Raw genomic sequence first — 21,798 nt, forward strand, 5'->3', positions numbered from 1 at the left:
CCTCAGCACCATTCCTAATTGGTTGGGGCACCTGACAGGGGTGCCCACCTTCTCCCCTACTATTAGCGCTCGATGTGGAGCCCTGAGCTCTACGGCTTTGTGCAAGTAGAGAGGACTGGGGCATACCACTGGCAGGCGGAATCCATGTGGTATCCCTCTATGCCGATGATCTACTATTATATGTTTGAGACATCACCAAATACGGCACATACTGGAAGATTTTGCCTCCGCCGCTGGGCTTCGGGTCCACTGGGTGAAATCAACAGTCTACCCACTATTACCCAGGGCAATCACCTCGTGACCTTGTGCTCAGGGACCCACACCTTTGCTGGTGCCTACAAGCAGTCTGTTATCTTGGAGTCCACCTGTATCACTCTCCCGCTGGCCTCTTCCACTGTAACGACAGCCGTGCTCTAAGCGTGATCCGCTCCCAGATGTGCTTCTGGCAAAACCTCCCTCTGGCCCCAATAGGCAGGGTGGCTCTGGCAAAAATTGTTATTTTGCCACATTTACTTCATTACTTTACAAATATTCCACTCGTACCACCCAGCTGCTTTTTTGCAGAACTAAACACCCTCCTTACCGCCCTAATCTGGGGCACTGGCCATCGACGGGCTGCCCTTGCCTACCTACACATGCCAGATGATCAGGAGGGCCTAGGGACGCCCTCCTCTAAAACTTACTTCCTAATAGCACAGCTCCAATGGCTCTCTAAATGGACAGCAGGTCGCAATTTGGGGGAAACCACTGACACCCAGGGGCCGATCTCGATTTCACTGCTGAGAGTCTTCCTTCTAGGAAAGCTACAACCTTCGTATACCTGGCCATTACAAGAGGCGTTGGCTCCACAATGTGTACCCTGGATACACAGACTGTCCCGCAACACCCCATTATATACCCTGTTGTTCCCTCTTATCGGGCTTCCCCATCAACATGGATAATACACTGCTGGAGAACTAAGAACATGACTTGATCCGTACAGTAGGCAGTCTTGTCCAATGAGGTCATTTCCTCCCCCTTACACAGCTGGCAGAGGAGAATGGCCTTCCAGCTGGAAAATGTCCTCTCCATACTATATTAGTCCGCATGTGTCAGTCACACTGGGACCTAGCGGACGGGGAGCCCCCCACGCACCCAGTACTACATTCCATCCTGTTGATGGGAGAAGTTCGACACCTAATCACATGCATCCACAAAGCTACTAGTGAACTTATGCAAAATCCTCTGACGTGCTCCGACAACAATGGGAGGACGACTTTATGAGGGCTCTCCAAAATAACGAAGCAACTCACGCTTTAAAAGCATACAGCTCTTCATAATGCACAGGGCATATCTTATCCAGCGCGCAAACACAGCCTATTTCCAAATGCACCAAAGTGCCCCCACTGCCCTGCCCAAAGGGCAGATTTCCTCCACATGTTCTGGTCCTGCCCATGCCTTTGAAGCTACTCGCATTTAGTTTACTCCACACTACAAGCAGTCACATGGTTTACAGACCTCCAAACATGGGAGGCCAGCTCCTTAGACATATTCCAACACACGAAACGACAGCAAGTGCGAACCCGATTTGCATCATTAGCACTCCTTCTTCTGAAGCGCACCCTAAGGATGCACTGGCGCTCGCCCACTACCCCTCCGATATCCACTTGGCATGGAGCTGTACGCAAATGGGGGGCGGAAGAGGAGGATACCGTCTCCACAACTACCTGATTTCCCCCCAACTGGCCATATTGCTTGCACATTTCTGTGAGGTGACAACTCAGGTTATTGCTGCCACACATGCGACTTAAATGGGACACCTGCTCCGCAACTCGTTACCACGAACCTGCTCAATTCCTATATTAACTGTTCACCAAACAAGCCGCGTCCCCCTCCTACCCTGCTGACTATGGCTGCCCCCACCCCTTAACACCTAACCATTCCGAGTTCAATTTCACCTTCCCCTACTTAGTTTGTTGTTGATCTCTAAGGAACACAATACCATCATTTAACTTTAGATATTACAAGGACCTTGTGTAATCATCCCACAAACCTCCATGCTCCCCATCTGTTGGGTGTGGAATTCATCTAGAATTTCATCTGGGTCTTCGAGCTACGCTTATAGATTCCTATCTGTTTTCACTTTGCTGGTCTGTAATTGCAGATGATAAATTAAATAAAAATGTTTTAACAAAAAAAAGAATGCTTCATACAGGTCTTAAGGAATGGGGACATTATTTTTGTATTTTTTCTTAGGACAATAGAGAGGGGGTGGGCACAATCCTCCATTCCTCAGTGAAAAGACCATTGAGGAATATGCTCTATTGAAAATTCTCCATGGCTGGAGAGAACATTGGGTACCATGAAGAAGAAAAAAAAAAAACTCCCGGCCCAGAATTAGTCCCAGCTCACTTGTTTCAGGAAAACCCATCACTTTGTGCAGGGATACTTACAAAAGTATTCAATGTGGTTATTGCTAATGCTACTCAGAAGGTGAAAGTCTGGAAGATGTATTTGTTTCCATCTTCCAGACTGTCTTCGGAGTCATTCATCGGCTATCCATTCACTCTTCTTAAGTGTGTTTGGCGGCTTTCCAGTGACTTTGACACTGACTGGCGGGATAATACGCAGTGGTTGTCCCTTCTCAGCTAAGCGGAGAGATGGAGCTACTACCACCAGCCCAGCTGTGCTGTGATCGCATAGTGCAGTTATTTGGTGCTTAATTGCTGGAGGAATTGGAGCATGATTGGTCGTTGTCATTCTGACCAGTACTGTGGAGCTCTTTGAGCGTCTACCATCAGTGTGTCTTGCTGTTCCGACAGTGCATATGGCTGGGTCAAAACATGGCATGGCAAGCAAAAGAACGATGGATTAAACCCAGATCTGTGACTGGGGGTGAGTGTTTGCATTGTTCAGCACTCCGCCCGTCATCCTTTTGTGTTGCTAAAGTTGCCCCAAGTGGGAAGGGTATGCCCAGACGATGGTCGGCATGCCACCAGACTCAAGCTAGCCTGGCTGATGAAGGGTGATACCCTTAAACCGGTCCCAGGATGCTTGTTTCTGGTCTAGGGAGGACCTGGCCTGGCAGTTCGGGCTGGACTGCTCCCATGGGGAACAGGGTCGAGACTGATTTGCATATGGCTGGGTCCAAACTGGAATGGCATGGCAAGCAAAAGAACGATGGATTAAACCCAGATCTGTGACTGGGGGTGAGTGTTTGCATTGTTCAGCACTCCGTCCGTCATCCTTTTGTGTTGCTAAAGTTCCGACAGTGCCTCCTGTGAACAAGGAATTTCTGATGTTCCCGATGAGGGATTATTCACGGTCGTGCCCCATGAGACTAAGGCTGATTCGCAAGGCCACCTATTAGCCACCCTTGATGAACTATTTGGCTCCTTCAGGCACTTTGGATAGTGCTGCCTTTGCGGGTGATCCTGCGCTTGAGGCTTCTGTGCACTTCTGCTCTATGGATCCGTCTGTCAAATCCTGTCATCGATCTGACGATATGGAGTCATTCCTGGATGCGCTTCCATTCGATGACTCCAGAGACATTCTTCAAAATCATGATTATTGTTAACCAATTTGACCATTGGCTTTATTCTAAAGTTCAAAAGTGATACCAAATTGACTTCTTCAATTAGATTAACTTAGGCCTGCTGTGCTTGTCATGGTCGACATTTTAACTCTTTGTATGTTTTTAGCTAGTTTTTAATAAGATTTTAACATGTTTTAGCTCAGAGTATTTTAGCTTGGACTCACACACCTTCTATGGCGTCATCAATATGGCGTCATCCTTGTTCCGGCAATGGGGAGGGTGTAGTGGATCCTGTTTCGTTTTAATGGGTTTCAGGAGTTTAGCTTAGCCTTCTGGCCTGCAGGCCTGTGACCCCCGTCACCTAGTGACTTTTAACCTACTTACCATGCTCTGTCTTAGCCTATTTATTTTATTATTTCTTTTATGATGGCTGCCTCTGTAGAGAGTTAGATTTTGATTTACGTTATCAGTGCCACTCTGTGAAAGTGTCACTATCAGCATCAAAATTAAGTGATGTACATAGGTATTCACGTCATGTCCCTTTCCCACTTACGTGTGACAGGAACATAATGTACTTTTGGTGGGAATTGTTTACATAATTGCCGCCACAAGCCAGTCCCCTTATCTATTGTTTAGGAACATACCTGCATCAGGGGTCCTACAAGATCTGTGAAACTACATCTCACAAAGACAAGGTTATCAGAGGCATTTCTATCAGATGCTGTTGACACCATCTATGCTGCATGTCGCCCTGACACAGACCTAGCCTTCGTGTCACCACGGACTCTGATCTAGGCCTCATTTCAAGATAATGGGGACGGGGGGGGGGGGGGGTGCTTCTCATGGACATGGTACTGGCAAATTAGGTTTATCACCCCTAACTCTTGTTAGGTTAGGGATTAGGTTTTCTATGTTAGGGATTCAACAATCCATGTTTATTGCAATATGGTGGGGGTCTTTGTATTCACGACTCATCTTTACAATCATGCATCTTTTAGCATGCATTATCCTAATCATTGGAGCGCATGCATTTTATCGTAGATTGCAGCCTTTTCAATAAATATCATGAAAACTCTCCTGCATCTCCTTTATTGCCTGTGTGTGACTGAGACTTATTGCTAACTTGAGAAAAGGATAACTTGCATTCCACCACAACTCCCCTGAGATGTTGCACTCTAGAATCCATGTGTAAGGCTGCCAGAAATCACCTTTTATTGTTTGGGTTTCTGTTGAGGTACTGCTTGTGGGGCTGGAGTGTTGGGCAGACAGTTGCGACTTGTTTTAGGAATGGCCTAGTTGCCTACAAACAAAAGTGCTGTCATCCCTAGACCAGCAGTCTCGCCTAGGAGTGAGAGTCCAACTACGATACCCGCACTCCTGGCGTCCTGCCATTTTAGTGCCACCATAAAAGAAGGATGGTCGCAGCAGTCCTTCCAACTACCGGCCAATCTCCTTTTTGGATGGTACTGGCAATATATTCCGTAAAGTGATATTAAACTTGCTCCAGAGTTGGATTAATAGTGCAAATATTTGGTCTGAGTTGCAGGTTGGCTTCAGGTAAAGGACAGAAAATAAAGAACAAGACATCCATTTATACATGATCTGCTATAAATACCCAGTAGCCATGAAAGGATCTTTATACTTACCCTTCATGAAGTCAGCATTTTATTTGGTTAGTCCTGAAATCTTATGGCAAAATTAGAAGGACCAGGGAGTCAAGAGTTCAACTCTAGCATCCACACTGGTAACACAGCTAAAGTTAGATATGAGCCAGGTGCATATAGTTAAACATTCCAGATAGAAAGGACTTTAAGTCAGGGATATGTTCTAGCTCATGTGCTTTTCAGTCAAAAAACCCTCCCCATTGACGTCCCTATAAATGCTAGTTATAAGATTGTGACTCTTCTTTGCTGATGACGTGGTTCTATTGATTAGAAATAAAAATGTAATGCATAAGCTATTGGGGAAATTTGTGGATTATTGTAACAAGAAGGCTTTATTTATTAATCGTGGAAAAATAAAGGTCATGCTACTGAAGCCGTCTCGAGTCTTAAGAGGAAATTAATGGTGTATATGGAGAAAACAGAGTGTAACCCATTACGATTGTTTGGGCATAAGTTTGAACAAAAAAGCTTCATTGGTAGGAACAAATATTGGAGGCCAGCATATAAAGCAGTGACTGCTGCACTTTATGGGTATGGTCTATGGGGGTACAGTAACCTACATGTACCACTACAATCTCAGATCTCGCTGAAATTTAACAAGTATTGTATTGGATCAAGTTGGTTAGAAACTCAAAAGTCTCCACATATTGGGGGAAGTGGAACGTGATGGTAGGATGGAGGGTTGGAGGGAAGTACTTGGTTGGCACATGTAAAAAAGTTACTATCCGACTTACAATTGGGATTTTTATGCATTGACCCAAGCAAAGTTGGCCTTGATACACTGGAAATCGTGAAATAATGTTATTAGATGCCAAATGGGAATTTAGACTCACCAAACCAAGAACAGTTAGCATAATGGCAGCTTATTTTGATCATACAAGCATTTTTCAGACCAGATCCCATCTGAACAGAAATGTACATTACACATTAAGATTAGAATGGAGATTTTTCCCTACCAGAAAATATCTAGTAAGATGTGCAAAGCTTACTAGAGGATGGGAATCCTGCGACTATGTTTGGTGTAGGGGAAGGATAATATTAAACACCTTTTGCTATTATGTACCAAGTTTCTAAGAGCTCACAAAAATTAGTTTTTGCCCTTATTTGGGTCCTATGGGATAAGCTCATATAGGGAATGCTTTAGCCTTTTGTCATAGGACAGATGGAGAAGAAATGTTTAGTTCAGTAGCTTTCTATCTGTGGGCAGTATAGCCACTAGTCATGAATATACAGGCAATTGGAAATTATCATTACAGCACTGTTGACCTAAAATGATAGATGTCAGAGCACATCTACCCGAGTAATAGTTGTTATATTTTATTGAAACTTCTGGATATGACATAATTGTACATTCTAAATTTGAATGAGTAATTTCACTTTACAGTACTCTTTGCACATAGGATAAATATTTGTCAGCATTCTTTAATTTGTATGCTGTGTGAGACTTTATTGTTAGGTAAATCAGATTGGAATAATATAATTGGTGCCGTATTTAGTCTAATTTAGTAATAACATGATGCTAGAACATGGTTTTAGTTACCTTGTTAAATTTATGCCTCAATGAAAACGGCCTTGGATGTCATGAGAATTTATTGAGATCTTTTTGCCTTGCACAAATACCAACACTTTGGTGAGCTTTGCATTCTCGGATTAGTAACAACAAGCACTTATCTATTATCCTAAATGATCAAAAATTATGGATCTTGCCATTTTGCACAAACATTTGCATTGTACTAAGCACCGGCAAGTGCTTCCCTACAAATTTAGGGTCACCTTCTTGCTGCATGAATAGTGTGATGTTTCTCTTGGCAACCAAATAGATTTTAGTGTGTGATTTCAATCATACACTGCAAATGTATTGTTTGTGTTTTTAAATGTAAGGCAAATTGCTGAAACAAAGATTGATTGAGGAGTACTAATATATAAAAGCGTAATAGGATTCTTTAAACTGTTAGCATTCTAATAATTAAAAGGTAAAATAGGTTTGTTTGTTGTTTTCCAAGTTGACACAGCTTACTACACAAAGTGTGTGCTTTAACTGAGAGCTACACCCATGAATATTTAAGCTATACAAACACACCAAAGATCAAGCGGTCTCAATAAAAGGGCCTACTCCCCACACCCAGTGAAACTTTTATCATTCTCTTTTTGACCAACTTAAAACAATCTTTTAGGAGTATAACATATTTTTACACTGAGCATGGTCAGTCAGATTTTAAGGAGTCATTTATGTTTCCATTTTCAATCTCTATATAAACTAAAAGTGACTGAATGATTTGTTTTATTCCTATCTTTTTTCATAAATCAGTCCAAGTAAAATTTCTGATTCACAATCTACATTTCACAACTGTACGGCATATTTATGTGAAAATGAAAAATTAATCATTGTCTTATGATTTGTTGGCTAAGACTCAATGCCAAAATTAGTTCATTTTATTTTGCTGGAATTTACGGTGCACACTCCTGCTCCTTAAAGAGGATTGTTTGAGTTCTGTGAGATATCAGCCTAGATATTTATCTATATGTCACTGGGCAGTGTGCAGTAAACATTCACTCTAGAACCACACACTGCTCATGGTGTTTATGGTGCCATCACCTTCTGCATGTAGGGTTGTGCTCACACCTGTGTCCAGCTGCTGTGGCCTTCACTTCAGGGGTTGTTTACTGCTTCAGCTGACTACTCAGTCACACATGAACGTTTTGGATTATGTTTGATCTCACAATTTACAGGCCACAGTAAGACCTTTCCCACATCTGCTGCCTTCTCTCTGCATGCAAGATACTATCGATATGTGACAAAATCTGAATGTTATTTCTTTGTGAATGCCACATTTACTATGATGTTTGTAGTTCAACATGCCTAACGTTCATCAGACATGATTATGACCCTCATCATTTTAACTCACCAGATACACATATTGCTCTGGACAGAATCTCAATATCTAATGCTCAATATTGCAAGAAGAAAGCTTGGCTCTTCCTCTTTCTTGATCTCTTACGCTATGTACATACACAGAGATACACACACTGCTATCCATATATTCTCTATGACTGCCTTTTAACTACCAAGACAACTATGCAACTGTATAAATAGTGGAGAATGCTATTAAATTGCTGCAACCCTATTTGGAGTTGAAATGTGATGTTCTACCAACATGTGTATCCAAACAGCAGAAAACATCTTCATTAAATCAGTTTTATGACAGGATCACCTTTAGCCTCATTTAGGTATGAGCTCGGTATGAACTGTTTTGCCAGCATAACAGCTTTATGCCTAGTAAACTTTGGATTAACATCTATGCAAACCTCAAGCATAAATGTATCATAGATCAGTTTAAAGACTCTAAGCAAAAATATCCTAGAAAGAGTCAATGCTTACCCCACATTGAAAGAACCTAAAATGAGAAAAGCTGTGATAAATACAGGAGTTATCCTTGTAGGATAGACAGCCTAAGTACGGAAAATATTAAGAAATGTTACTTCAAAACAAAGCTAGATACATTATTTTAAAAATAAATTAAGGGTCATATTTTGTGACCCTGAACAGTGAAAGTTTATTGGCCAAAATATATATCCCATAAGCGGGGTCATTCAATAAGTCTGCCCTCGGATGCTAATGGGATTCCCTTTGCATGATTGTAGTGTGCAGAGTTTCTGTGCTATTAGAGCGTTATGTTCTGTTACTCCCATTCATTCCCGGGTCAGATATCACTGCTCCATTCTCATGTATTAGAAAAAGAAAATCGTGAGGGGGTGGGAGGGGGGTATGGGGAGGGGAGAGAAATGGGTCTAGGTTGTGAGTGGTGACAATTTGCAAGTTGTTGTGTTTTGTAGATGCAATGGCAGTGGAGGTTTCATGCATGTTTCACTGGTGTTGTCCTATGTCTCCTGCTTTACTGAGTATCCCAGTCTGTTGAGCTTATTATATTCCCTAAAAGAATACATGTTATTAGATCCACAGGCTAACATCAGAATGTGATCTGCTTGTATACAGTGATCGCAATCTCGATTTCATGACCACTGGTGCATTTGTACGAATGTTTAAGCAGTTACTGGTAAAATCCAAGGTTAGTTGTGTTTTACTATATGAAAATAGAGGAAGAAACATTTCAATTTGGTCAGAACAGTAAAATGGTCCTGAATGCTGGTGTCTTATCTGTATTCCATAGTGGAATTAGCTACATAAATGTGCACTGGAGGTAAAGTAGCACTGAACTGCAAGAAGTGAAAGGAGGACATGTTCACAGTGTTTCTGGTGGCTATTCTCTTATAGTGTTAGGAGTTTACTGAACAAAACAAAAGATCCTTAACCACTAACTTCTGTCAAGTACCAGGTGAATGAAAACTACAATTTTTCAAATGGAAGAAACATTTTAGTAACTAGCCACTAAACGAAGATGTGGTGAGGAAGAAAGCTCTAATTTTACACTGTGTAGAAGCAGGACATGGAATGTCTGTACCTTTACCTGAACACTCTGATGGTGAAACCAATACATGTGAGAGGTAAAACAAGAAATAGGTTCTTTATTACAATCCCAAAGTCTGTGTGATGCTAAAACAACCTAATTTAATAATCTGAGAGCAATGAGAAGCTAAAACTGTTACAATGAGGTTACAGATTTGTACATTTTAATGTCTACTTAAAATTTGGTATTTAGTTATGATGCACACACTCGTGATAAATTTATGTTAAAATGTATATGGGCTGTTTTGAACACCCGTTAGAAGATCCAAAAATAAACAAAGACTGACCAAAGTAGAATCATAGGGAGTTGAGGAACTCCAGGACCCTTCTGACAACCAAAGTGAACTGAGGCTTTTGTTACGAAGTTGAGCTGTGAAGTGCTACCCAAAGTGAGGACAAAGGAACACCAGAGAGTGACGAGGGAGTCTGAAGATGACACAAAGAAACTCAGTATACCAGCTCCATCTGTGCATCCCCATTTGCTCTCTGTTAGAAATGGGGTCTCTGTTTGACAGTCAGTTTGCACTCTGTCCAAGCAGGGAGCCTCACTCTAGTCAGGATAAAGGAGACACACACCTAGGAAAACTCCTGCTCATCCCCTTGGTAGCTTGGCACAAGCAGTCAGGCTTATCGCAGAGGCACTGTGTAAAGTATCTGCACCCATGCACACACAGTAACTCAGGGAAAACACTAAAAAAAGTGTCACAACACCAGTTTAGAACAATAGCCAATATTCATCTAAATTAAATAAGACCAAAACGACAAAAATCCAACATACACAAGCAAAGTTACGAATTTTTAAATTTGCCACAGAAATTAACGGATGCGTTGTTTTTACACAAAGTACCTGGTATGCGTCAAAAATAAAGCCGCACAGATGAGCATGCACCGGAAAAGTAAGCTATGCAACAGTTCCTGACTCGCAAGTGAGGCCGTGAGTCGATTCTTCTCTGGTCGGGTAGCTGATGAGTCTTTCTTCTCCCCTGCAGAAGAACGCTGCGTCGATTGCCGGACGGGCAGCATCGGGTCTGTGCAGGTTCACTGTGATTTTGACGCCCAGCAACAATGCGTGTGAAATCCTGGCGCATGGTAAAGAGCCACGCTGCATGGGTGATGCATTTATTTTGGCAGCCACAAACAGTGTTGTGTCGATTTTCCACCCACGACGAAGGTGGTGCGTCTGCTTTTGAGCCGCGAGGTGGGTGCTGCGTTGATTTTTCTCCTGCTTGGCTCCAGTGCGTGGATTTCAGCCTTAGTTCCACAAGCTTCTCCTTTCAAGGACCCAGGAACAAGATAAGGCACCACTTGGCAGGGTAGGAGTCTCAGCGAGAGAGTACAGGTGCTGGCAGAGGAAGTATTTTATGCCCTGAGACTTCAAAACAGGGGCAAGCTCAGTCCAAGCCCTTGGAGACATTTAACAAGCAGAAAAATACCACAAAGTCCAATCTTTGTCCTCTCTAAGGTAGAAGTAGCAACTGAAGGCCAACCCAGCAAAGGACACTCACAAGCAAAGGGGCAGTACACCTCCTCCAGCTCTTCAGCTCTTCTCCTTGGCAGAGGTTCCTCTTGATCCAGACGTAATCTGGGGTTTGGGCTCCATTACTTATACCCATTTCTGCCTTTGAAGTAGGCAAACTTCAAAGGGAAGTCTCAGTTGTTCACAAGATCCTGCCTTGCCCAGGCCTGGCCCCAGACACACACACCAAGGGGTTGGACACTGCATTGTGTGAAGACAGGCACAGCCCTTTCAGGATTAAGTGTCAGCTTTTCCCTCCCCACTCTAGCCCAGGAGACTCATTAGGATATGCAGGACACTCCTCAGCTCCCTTTTTGGCACTATCTAGAGGGAATTCACAAACAGCCTGTAGGAAGCTGGCCTGGTGTGCGGTGGGTACCTAAGGTACATTACACCTTACACCAGGTCCAGGTATCCCCTATTAGTGTAGTGTAGGCAGTGTCTAGAAGCTAGGATCTCTAGAGTTAGCTGTGGATGAGCAGCAAAGGATTATCTAGGGGACATGCAAAGCTCATGCAATACCACTGTAGTCACACAGCATTTACACACATGAAAGAAAACACTCAGTGTTACAAAAATAAAAGTACTTTATTTTAGTGTCGCCAATACCAAAAAAATACTAGAGAGGCACCCCTCCAATAGGAGGTAAGTAACACACTATATATCTACACTAGTTACCAGAAATATGCATGGAAAGTGATAGAAAATAGTGCAAATGCAGTTAGACAATAGTGATCCTAGGGGGAGCGCAAACACAGGAACCCCACCTAGGTAAGAGGAATGTGTAGAGGGGAGCTGGGGGTACTAGGAAACCCCAAAGGGAAGTACCACACTCCCCATAGCAACCAGGAGAAAAGGAGTAAGTTAGTGAATTTTCCCCCAACCACCCAAAAGGAGGAAAATTAAGAAAATGCAACACCCAGACAAGACTGCAAAAAACCAGCGGTGGATTCCTGAAGAGGAACAGGAAGAGGAACACCTGTGGAAGAAGGGGACCATTCCAGAAGACACAGAACAGTTGGAGCTACTACCCACCCAGCTGTGGATGGAGGAGTTGGTCGACGGTGATGTGAAAAAGGTAAGCACTGCAGCCCTGGAGTCAATGAAGAGTTCCTGAGGGATGCAGACGAGGTCCCATGCTGGAAGAAGAATTGCAGTCAGGAGTTTGCGCAGGAAATCCACCAATAAGCGTTGGCAAAGGCAAAGATTGCGGTTGGCGTAAAGTGGAGCTGCCCGGGACCAGTAAGGTCCAGGAGGACTAAACCCAGGAGGGGGAGTCAGATGGGACTCTCCGCGACACAGAGAGCCCACAGAAGCAAAGGTAGCACAACAGGACGGGGACACAGAAGTCGCAGAAAAGCCCACGCAGCACGACTGAAGAAGAGTCCTACGCCGCAGGAGAACCACACAGCAGGCTATGAGTCGCAGGAAGGAGTGCTGGGGGCTGGAGCTACATGTAGCCTCAAGATTCCTTGGTGGAGATGCAAACAAGCCTTGGCAGCTGCAAGAGATCCAGTGCATGTGCGTACTGTCCTGCATAGGAAGGCAAGGGCTTACCTCAACCAAAGTTGGACAGCTGGCAGAGAGGACCAAGAGGACTACTCCGGACCACCACCTGTGATGCAGGATCCACACAGCTCAGGATGAGAGGAGACTCACACAGCCGGTCGTCGTTGCAATAGGTGCCTGCGGATGTAGGGGAGTGACTCATTCACTCCAAGGGAGATTTCTTCTTCCTTCTCATGCAGACTGAAGAATTGCTGCCTAAGAGGATGCACAGCCGGGAAAATGTTGCAGAAGCTGGAAGGAGCAGTTGAAACAATGTTGCAGGAAAAGTCTTCTTCGTAGATGCAGATTGTCGGCTCCTGGAGGGTCCAGTCGCAGTTCCAGGGGCTAGAAGTCCAAGTAAGGTTGCAGAGGAGTCCTGCTGGAATATTGCAAGCCTAAGGAGGATCCACCCAAGAGAGAGACCCTAAATAGGCCTGAAAGGGGGATTGGTCACCTAGCCAGGTGACCACCAATCAGGAGGGGGCTATGATGTTACCTGCCTGGCCACTCAGATGCTCCAAGACGTCCCTGCCAACTGTGGATTCAAGATGGCAGAACGCAGGGACTCTCTGGAGGAGCTCCGAGCACCACCCCTGGGTTGCTGATGGACAGGGGAGTGGTCACTCCTCTTTCCATAGTCCAATTTCACGCCAGAACAGGGACTGGAGGTCCCTGAACCAGTGTAGACTGGTTTATGCAAGGAGGGCACCAAGTGGGCTCTTCAAAGCATACCACTGGCTTGGGGAGGCTACCCCTCCCAAGCCATGTAACACCTATTTTGAAAGGGAGAGGGTGTTACACCCCCCCCCCAAAGGAAATCCTCTGTTCTGCCTTGCTGGGCTTGAGCTGTTCAAGCAGGAGGGCAGAAAACTGTCTGAGGGGTGGCAGCAGCTTGGGCTGCCAGGAAAACCCTGGAAGACTGGTAGGAACAAGGCTGGGGGTCCTTTAAGGAGCCCCCAGAGTGCACGAAATCATACTTCCAATACTGGCAACAGTATTGGGGTATGATTCCGATATGTTTGATACCAAACATGCCTACATTCGGAGTTACCATTATGTAGCTGGACATAGGTATTGACCAATATCCAGTATACGCGTAAAATGGTATCCTCGCACTCACGAAGTCCATGAAAATGGCACTGGAGTTTGTGGGGCCACCTCTGCTAGTGCAGGGGTGCCCGCACAAACAGGTACTTGCACCCTGCCCTCTGGGCTAGGAGGGCCTGCCATAGGGGTGATTTATAGTGCCCTGGTGCTGTCGTGCCACGGTCCGAGCATTAGGCTTGGGGCGCGGCCGCGGTTCATAGCGGCTGGGCGTGCCACACCCATACTGTGTTTTATTTTCTCGCTTGAGGCCTCAAATTGGCGATGGGGCCTCGGCGAGTCTTGGGTGCGGCGCGCCCTCATGATTTACATTGGCACCTTCCCTCACACCCCTCACTTACCTGGTGAGCCTGTCCTTTTTCTTTCTTTCTTTTCTTTTTCTTCCTTTCCTCGTGTTTTTAGGTGCATATTCAGCAGCCATGTTCTTTCTTATTCCCAGCATGCCTTCTTTTTCCCTGCATGCTTTAGGAACCTTTTTCAACATGGTGTCTTTTCTCTATATGTTTCTATATTTCTTTCCCAATCCAATAGGGTGACTTTCTACTTCATGTTGGTCATTTCCTGTTCTTGGGTATATAAGGTGAGTGATTCTTGTTCTCCTTGCGCTGCAACACTTCCTTTGGTGGTGATCTTCACTCCTGCTACTTTTTCTCCAGTTATTTTTTCCTCGCCTGTTCCAGCTTCTTCCAGTATTATTTTTCTGTTGGAAGACTTACCTTTTTACTTCTTTTTGTTCCAGGGAGTTCCTGCTTTAGAGCTTTTCCCCTTTGGTTTTTTTTTCCCTCTGGGACTCCCTCTGGAGGGCGCAGACTGCTTTTTGGCGTTCCTCCGTTGGCAGTACCGTGGCTAGCAGAAAGGGCTGCCCTTACCTGGGTCAAGGCAGAACCTGCAAGAATCAAGACCTTTCTGCAGTTCCAGTGGCCCAAAAACAAATGACGCGTAGCCCGTGACAGGTGCAGTGACCTATGGTGAAAAAGGGTACATGCACCCTTTTATGCAGGCTGCAATGGCAGGCCTAAATAACACTTTGAATGGGCTCCCCACATGGGTGGCATAATACATGCTGCAGCCCATAGGGACCCCCTGGTGCCCCAATGCCCTGGGTACCTGTGTACCATATACTAGGGGCTTACAAGGGGGCACCAGTATGCCACATGTGTGGTGAAAATGGTACAAGTTACCAAGTTAGAAGGGAGAGAGCATAATCACTAAGGTACTGGTTAGCAGGATCCAAGTGAACACAGTCAAACACACTGACAACAGGCAGAAAATGAGGGTAACCATGCTAAAAAAGAGGGTACTTTCCTACACAGCCCAAATGTCAATCTGATCCAGATGTGGATTCAACAAGCAAAATGAGGCACAGAATGGTTAACCAAGAAAATGCCCAGTTTCTAAAAGTGGCATTTTCAAACTGACAATCTAAAAACAACTTCACCAAAAGATGTATTTGAAGAATTGTGAGTGCAGAGACCCCAAACTCCAAATCTCTTTCTGCTCCCAAAGGGAAACTGCACTTAAAAGATATTTAAAGGCATTCCCCATGTTAACCTATGAGAGAAATAGGTCTTGCAATAGTGAAAACCGAGTTTAGCAGTATTTCACTATCAGGACATATAAGACACATCAGTACATGTCCTACTGCTAACATACACTGCATCCTGCTCATGGGGCTACCTAGGGACTACCTTAGGGGTGACTTACATGTACAAAAAGGAAAGGTCTGGGCCTGGCAAGTGGGTACACTTGGCAGGTCCAAACTGGCAGGTTAAAACTGCACACACAGATACTGCAGTGGCAGGTCTGAGGCATGTTTACAGGGCTACTCATGTGGGTGGCGCTATCAGTGTTGCAGGCCCACTAGTAGCATTTGATTTACAGGCCCTGAGCACCTCTAGTGCACTTCTACAATGGTCTTACTAGTAAATCAAATATGCCAATCATGGAAAAGCCAATTAGAGTTACAATTTACTCGGGAAGTACTTGCACTTTAGCACTGGTCAGCAGTGGCAAAGTGCCCAGAATACCAAAATCAGTAAAAACGAAGTCCAGCATACAGTCATAAACACAGGAAGCAGAGGCAAAAAGACATGAGAAACCACAACAAAGATGCCAGGTCTAACACCCTTATAGGGTAGAAACTCAAAAAAAACTTGTACAACATGTAAGCCTAGACAAAGATGACTGAGAACCCCTCCATACCACTGTAATGAGGAATATGGCAAGAGGCAAGGCATCAAGGGAAGAGACATACAGTGAGAATTCTGAGGGCAATACAAAGTCTGAACAATAGAAGTCAGACTAAATGGGGTTCCAGAAGTACTCAGTCACTGAATGCTCAAGATAGCAGCAAAAATTCAAGAGTTTGGACAATGGTGCACTAATTTCCAATACTAGTCAATAAGTTTACAGCTTCATCTGGCCTACAAGAGAATACAAATGTGAGGGATGTGTTTTAACTATCTTAACCTTAAGCATGGAGACTATTACCAGAAAGGATACAATCAATTAAAGTGAACAAGGCCTACTGTTACAGAGGAGAAATACAATTCTACCTGCTTTTGGTTCAAGTTCCATAAAGTGAACGAAGGTGCACATTTCAGTAACTGAAGAGGAGGTCCTACCTGTGTTGTTGGCTATCAACAAATTAAAGTCTTTTTTAAAGGAAACACGTTTTACTGTCAATATATAACATTTTCAAAGGAAAGGATCATATTTATTTTTTTGTCATCCGCTGCTGGGTACCACGGCTTCAGGATACAAATTTCAAATAGGAGTATGAGTCATAGTAAATTGTCTGTTCTGCTTATTTACTGATGAAGCAGAGGAAGAACTGAAAGCAGAGGCAAATGTGGCTGATTTTGTGGAGGAACAATTCTTCAGGTTGAGAAGTGAATGTGGACTGAGACATGCAGCTGAAGAAATGTATATAGTAATTGGTCAAAATAAAGTTCCACAAAGAGAAAATGAAAGAAACATCCACATGTAAAGGAACAAAATATGTGGTAGAACTGTTAAAGGCCGAGGTTAGAATAGAGTATTTAAAGTGTGAAACACAAGGATTTTGTGTGTTCAAAGGAATCAGAAAGTATAATAAGTTTAGAGCGAAACATGATGTTTATCTTCTAACATCTATACTACAAAAAAAAAAACTGGCACAACAGTGCTGGAGAACACGTATATCAGCTATGTATCTCAAGGTCTAAGAGCATTTCTTGCCTATTTTAAAATATTGCCAATTCCTCTGCATGCTATTGCCAGAATTTTGTGTCTTCGTCATTTTGCTAATGAAAGGAATTAACGTGTACATGCGTGAAAGCATGAATACGTTAGTAGGTTTGTAAATCTTAGTATGCATAAGGCTTTTATCGTGTATTCATGAGTAACTGGTGCATTTCAAATTCTACAACAAAGACTAGGACCTCAGTGCATGAGATGTCAAAGAGAATTTTGTCAAGTGAGGGAAATTTATAGACAGATATGAAAAAGTTACTTATTTGTAACTAAAGTTATCCAACGTTGGTATCTTTCATAGATTCACATACTATGTGTGAATTTATGAATGATGTAATACTAAGTAACTGCTTAACCTTCTGTTGATGATGTTGAGTATTATCAAGAAACACTAAATAGGTTCAATATTTCTCAGTAATGGTTGACAGTGCTTTCACAATCACAGAATATACAATGCAAAAAAATGACTCAACTTGGAAAAAAATGTTGGGCCAAGTAATCCACAATTCTAAGTTTAAAGATTTATACCCTGGTGCCTGAACGGTTTCAGGGGTTCATAGAACAAACAGGAGATTTTGGGCTTGAACTCTGCCATCATTTCTCTGCATCAATCAGCGAACGCTGCAGTGGCTCAGCATAGGCATGTCAAAACCAGTTCAAGCACTTGTAGTGGGGAATCCTTTCCCCTCAAGTCCGCTGCACTGGGGTGAGTTCTTTGGGTACAGCGAAAGCACAATCAAAACAGTTTCTTGTCTTCCTCAGTGGAGGTCACTGTAGCTGACACTCTGAAGGTTCGTCACTTAAGAACTTGGTATTTTTGTCGGGTGGGGAAGTAAGAAGATGAGCAGGTTCAAGTAGGTCAGCTCCGGATAGTGTCATAGGGCAATCTCCTCTCTTTTGGCCCACTCCTCTCCTCTCCTCCTTAGGGAGACAGCCTAGGCTTCAGGTCCTCAAGCAGACAGCTCCTGTGGGGCAAGGTGCTTCCTTCTCTCCTCTACGCAGAAAGGCACCCTGGTTTCAGGCAGTCCCACAGCTTCTCCAGTAAGATATGAAGTTTTCAGGTTATGTTTCCTCACCTCTGGGAGACTTACTATCAGCTATATAAGCCCTGGCTGCTTTTCAAGTACTCTGTAGAGTACTCCAGTCCTTGGTCAGGGAAACAGCTTGAAACTAGACCTCAGTGGGAAGGTTGGGGTCCCACTTCCATACATGGTTTGCAGACCGATGTGGATCAACTGTCTACAGTTAAGGAACTGGTTTGGAGTGGTCTCATAACTTCATCTTCTTTATGCATTGCAGACAATTCTTTCTGAAAGGTGATGGCTCTTACAGAAGCAGAAGTACCCATAACCTTAGAACAATAAGCGTGAAACTCTGGACTCCGCTGTAACATTTGAATCTACTGGTTCACCTCACTGAACTTTGCACTACCATCACTCAAAGAGTAATGCTCAGGAAAGACTAATCAGCTATCCCTTCCCTGCTTAACAAGCCACATGGCTTTTCTAAAAACAGCCTAGTCTTCTTTCCTCTACACCTACCATCTCAGCAATATCGGCCAATCACATCCACTGTCTAGGAAGGCAGTGTCAACATCTCCATCTTGTTCCATGTCAAAACCAAGAGCAATTGGTTACAGCATATGTAAGATCAAAAACAACAAGGAGTCCTACTAGTAGGGTGTGGGCATGACACAGAAGTGGAACTTTATGTGAGTGGGAGAGTATGCATTGAGCTCCTTCTTGGAACAATGGAAAGATGTCTACTCAAACATTATGAATGCACAAAACAGCATGCTGCCCCACAGCTGCTCAATTTATTTGTCCCACGCCCACAAACCGAGTTTGGAGTTCTTCACTTGACTTCAAAGCCAAACTCTGGGTCTCTCAGTCACGGTAGGAACTAGATTTCAGTTCACATGTAGGATTCAGTGGGTGCTGGACCAAAAAAATATGAGGGTCCCAGATTCACTCACAGTAAGTTAATCAAAGGCAGGGAGGCATGTCCATCTACCATGTAGGGGACCATTCCAGTCTCAACACCCAGCAAATTCCAAATAATGCAAGACTGTATGCATGAGATGTAAGGTGGTTACACATACATATTTGACAATTCATGGTGAAAAATCGACATCATAGTTAAAATGAGTCAATTTCTATTGTACAACATGCTAATGGTGAGGGTTCAGACTGCTGTAGAAGTGCAGAACATCTACAGAATTGCTTACTCTTTGGACCATGTTGTAGGTGAACGGCCCTCCAAGTAGTGTGCAAAGTTAGGCACACTGTTCAGGGGATCCAGGCAAACACACGTTGGTTTATAGAGGTAAAAACACAGATCACCTAATGCTCTAATTTTTAAAGTAGTTTGGTCGAGCAGCTAGGCCAATCTTGGAGAAGTGCAAAGCATTTGTTGTACTCAGTATCAATCATGCAACTCACACATTTAAAGGACTAACTCAAAACCAATGTATAGAAATACTTCAGATTTTTATATCATTTTTAAGATCAAGATTATCAAAATTGGTTAAATACTTTTTGAGATAGAGATTTTTGAAGTTTAAGAAAAATAGTATTTTTGTGTGTAATTACCCAGTATAGGAATCAATGGAAAGTCACCTTTAAAAATACATATAAAGTCACACAGTTGCTTTACCAAGTTCTTCTTTTGCAGGTTGGTCGAGGTCGTCGGTGGGCACACTGACATCTGGAGAAGTTCGGGTGGCTTCCGGTTCCTGCAGGAGCAGCTGTGAAAAGTCTTCGGAGCTGGTGCAGGGCTACTGCAGGGGACGACTTGGAAAAGGTCTATGCAGGTAAGTTTAGAGGTGGTTCCTTGGGGTCCCCTCGGAGTGTCGAGGTCACAAGGTGTGAGGGACCCTTAGGGCACAGCAGGATCTTCGTTAGAGGGCACAGGGCGGCCGGGGGCAGAGCAAACTGGTGAGGCAGGAGCTGTGCACAATGATGCCCTCTAGATCTGGAGGTAAGTCACTTCAAGGCTTGCTTACAGGACAACGGGGGCACTCTGGCAGAAGGTCGGGGGTGGGGGGTTCCTTAAGTCCTTTGACTAGGGCTTCCGCTTGGTCCTTTTTCAGCCCCGGCAGGCTAGTTTTCTTGATGTCAGCAGACCAGTACACAGGGTATTGGTACAGTTCAGCCACTGGAGGGCACAGTGCAACCAAACTTGGCACACTTGCAGGGTTTGTCCTGATGGTCGTTGGTGTGTTGTTGGGTCCCAACTTTCTGTGGAAAGGGTCACTTTCCTATCCCTGATTGGCTATTTTCCTTCCATCTATGATTGAGGAAAATTAAATGGATTGTCCACCTCGCAGGCAATACCTTAGGGGTGGTGCATGCCAGGTGGGGCTACTCCCCCTACCCTTTGTGTAGGTTTCCGCCTTTGCTCCCGCCAAAAGTGGGGGTTTGCAAAGAGATTGACCATCTGCTGCTAGCCGCAGGCATGGGGGTCGAGTTTCAAAGTTGGTAAGCCCTTTGAAGCTAAACGCCAGGGCAGTGCACATTCCTGAGGAAGGGGGTGTTAGTACCTCCACTCAGGAAGGGCATTGTTCTGCAAACCTGAAAGACAGGGCTCTTCCCCAAGGTTTGCAGATAGGGGGTCTGAAGGTGGCAGACTGGAAAGAACCAGTCAGCAACCATACCAGAGTTAGTTAGCTTTTGCAGGGGGCACCTCTGGGTTTGGATTTATCATTCTGAGCTGGTTGATACCAAGCAACCCAGGGTCCAGAGTAACCATCATGTAGCTGGGAAACTCGAGTTGACCAGTGTCCTGCACATGTAGCTATCCCCTCGCATATAATATGGTGCCCCCTGCCTAAGGGCTGTATGACATGCCAGAGGGGTGTCTTACCCATAGCACCTCCAGTGTATGGTGGACAGGTCACACAGGAAGTGTCATGTCCAGTTCGTGTTTTAGGTTTGCATCAGGACACTCAGCCTGCAATGGCAGTGCTAGGTGCTTCTGGATGCATTGCCCTAGAGGGGTGGCACAATCAGTGCTGCTGCCCTCAGGGGCCTACTTATAGTACCCCATATCCTGGGGACCCAAGTATTCTTTTACTAGGGATGTATAGTGGCAGCTAGGGGTGTAACCAATTGTGTCAATGCATCACAACAATTTTAGGGAAAGAGCTCTGGCCCAGGGAACCTGCTTAGCAGGGGCCCTGGGCACTACAACTTCTAGGCTACATCAAACATCAGGAAAAAGTGGAGGCTAACCACGTCAAAAAAAGGCCTTTTCTCACATGTGCTATTCATGGTTTCACATGCTGCCTGACATGTGTCTTTCAAACATACCTATAAAGATGTTTAAAAAAATAAATGCAATATGATGTATATATTATATGGTCACTTTGGCCACAAATTTCTAAGATATTACCTCATACTCAAATGATATTAGTCTCCTGCACTGACTTAGAACGCTATTTAGGTTTTTGGCAACTTGAATGTACTTGTGAACCTCATAAGTATAAGAATAAATAAAATAAGTAAGAGGACGTACAATCCAAAAAGCAATCACAACCATGCATACTGCTTCAACTTACCAGTTACATTATGCAGCTCCCCTGGTTCGTTTGCATCAGCCACCTCATATGCACTGTGATCATCAAACAGGTCTATGGCTGCTTGATCCTCCGTCTGCATCCTGCTTTCTTCAAACTCATCTTCCATCACATCTACAGAGGATTCATTCAGAGTTCCGGGACAGGTTACCTTTGAAAATGAAAACGTATAAAGCA

The 21,798-nt window shown here is 44.1% G+C and overlaps 1 protein-coding gene across 1 annotated transcript in view; it reads right to left on the reverse strand.

Moving 5' to 3' along the window:
• Positions 1–21,798, reverse strand: part of ATM (ATM serine/threonine kinase) — a 1,319,133-nt gene that overhangs the window by 970,356 nt on the left and 326,979 nt on the right. Inside the window, exon 17 of the mRNA XM_069202321.1 lies at positions 21,604–21,772. Coding sequence (XP_069058422.1) covers positions 21,604–21,772 — 169 coding nt within the window. The remainder of the gene's footprint in view (positions 1–21,603; positions 21,773–21,798) is intronic.

This window comes from Pleurodeles waltl, chromosome 8 (genome assembly GCF_031143425.1).
Source record: "Pleurodeles waltl isolate 20211129_DDA chromosome 8, aPleWal1.hap1.20221129, whole genome shotgun sequence".
Taxonomy (NCBI): domain Eukaryota; kingdom Metazoa; phylum Chordata; class Amphibia; order Caudata; family Salamandridae; genus Pleurodeles; species Pleurodeles waltl.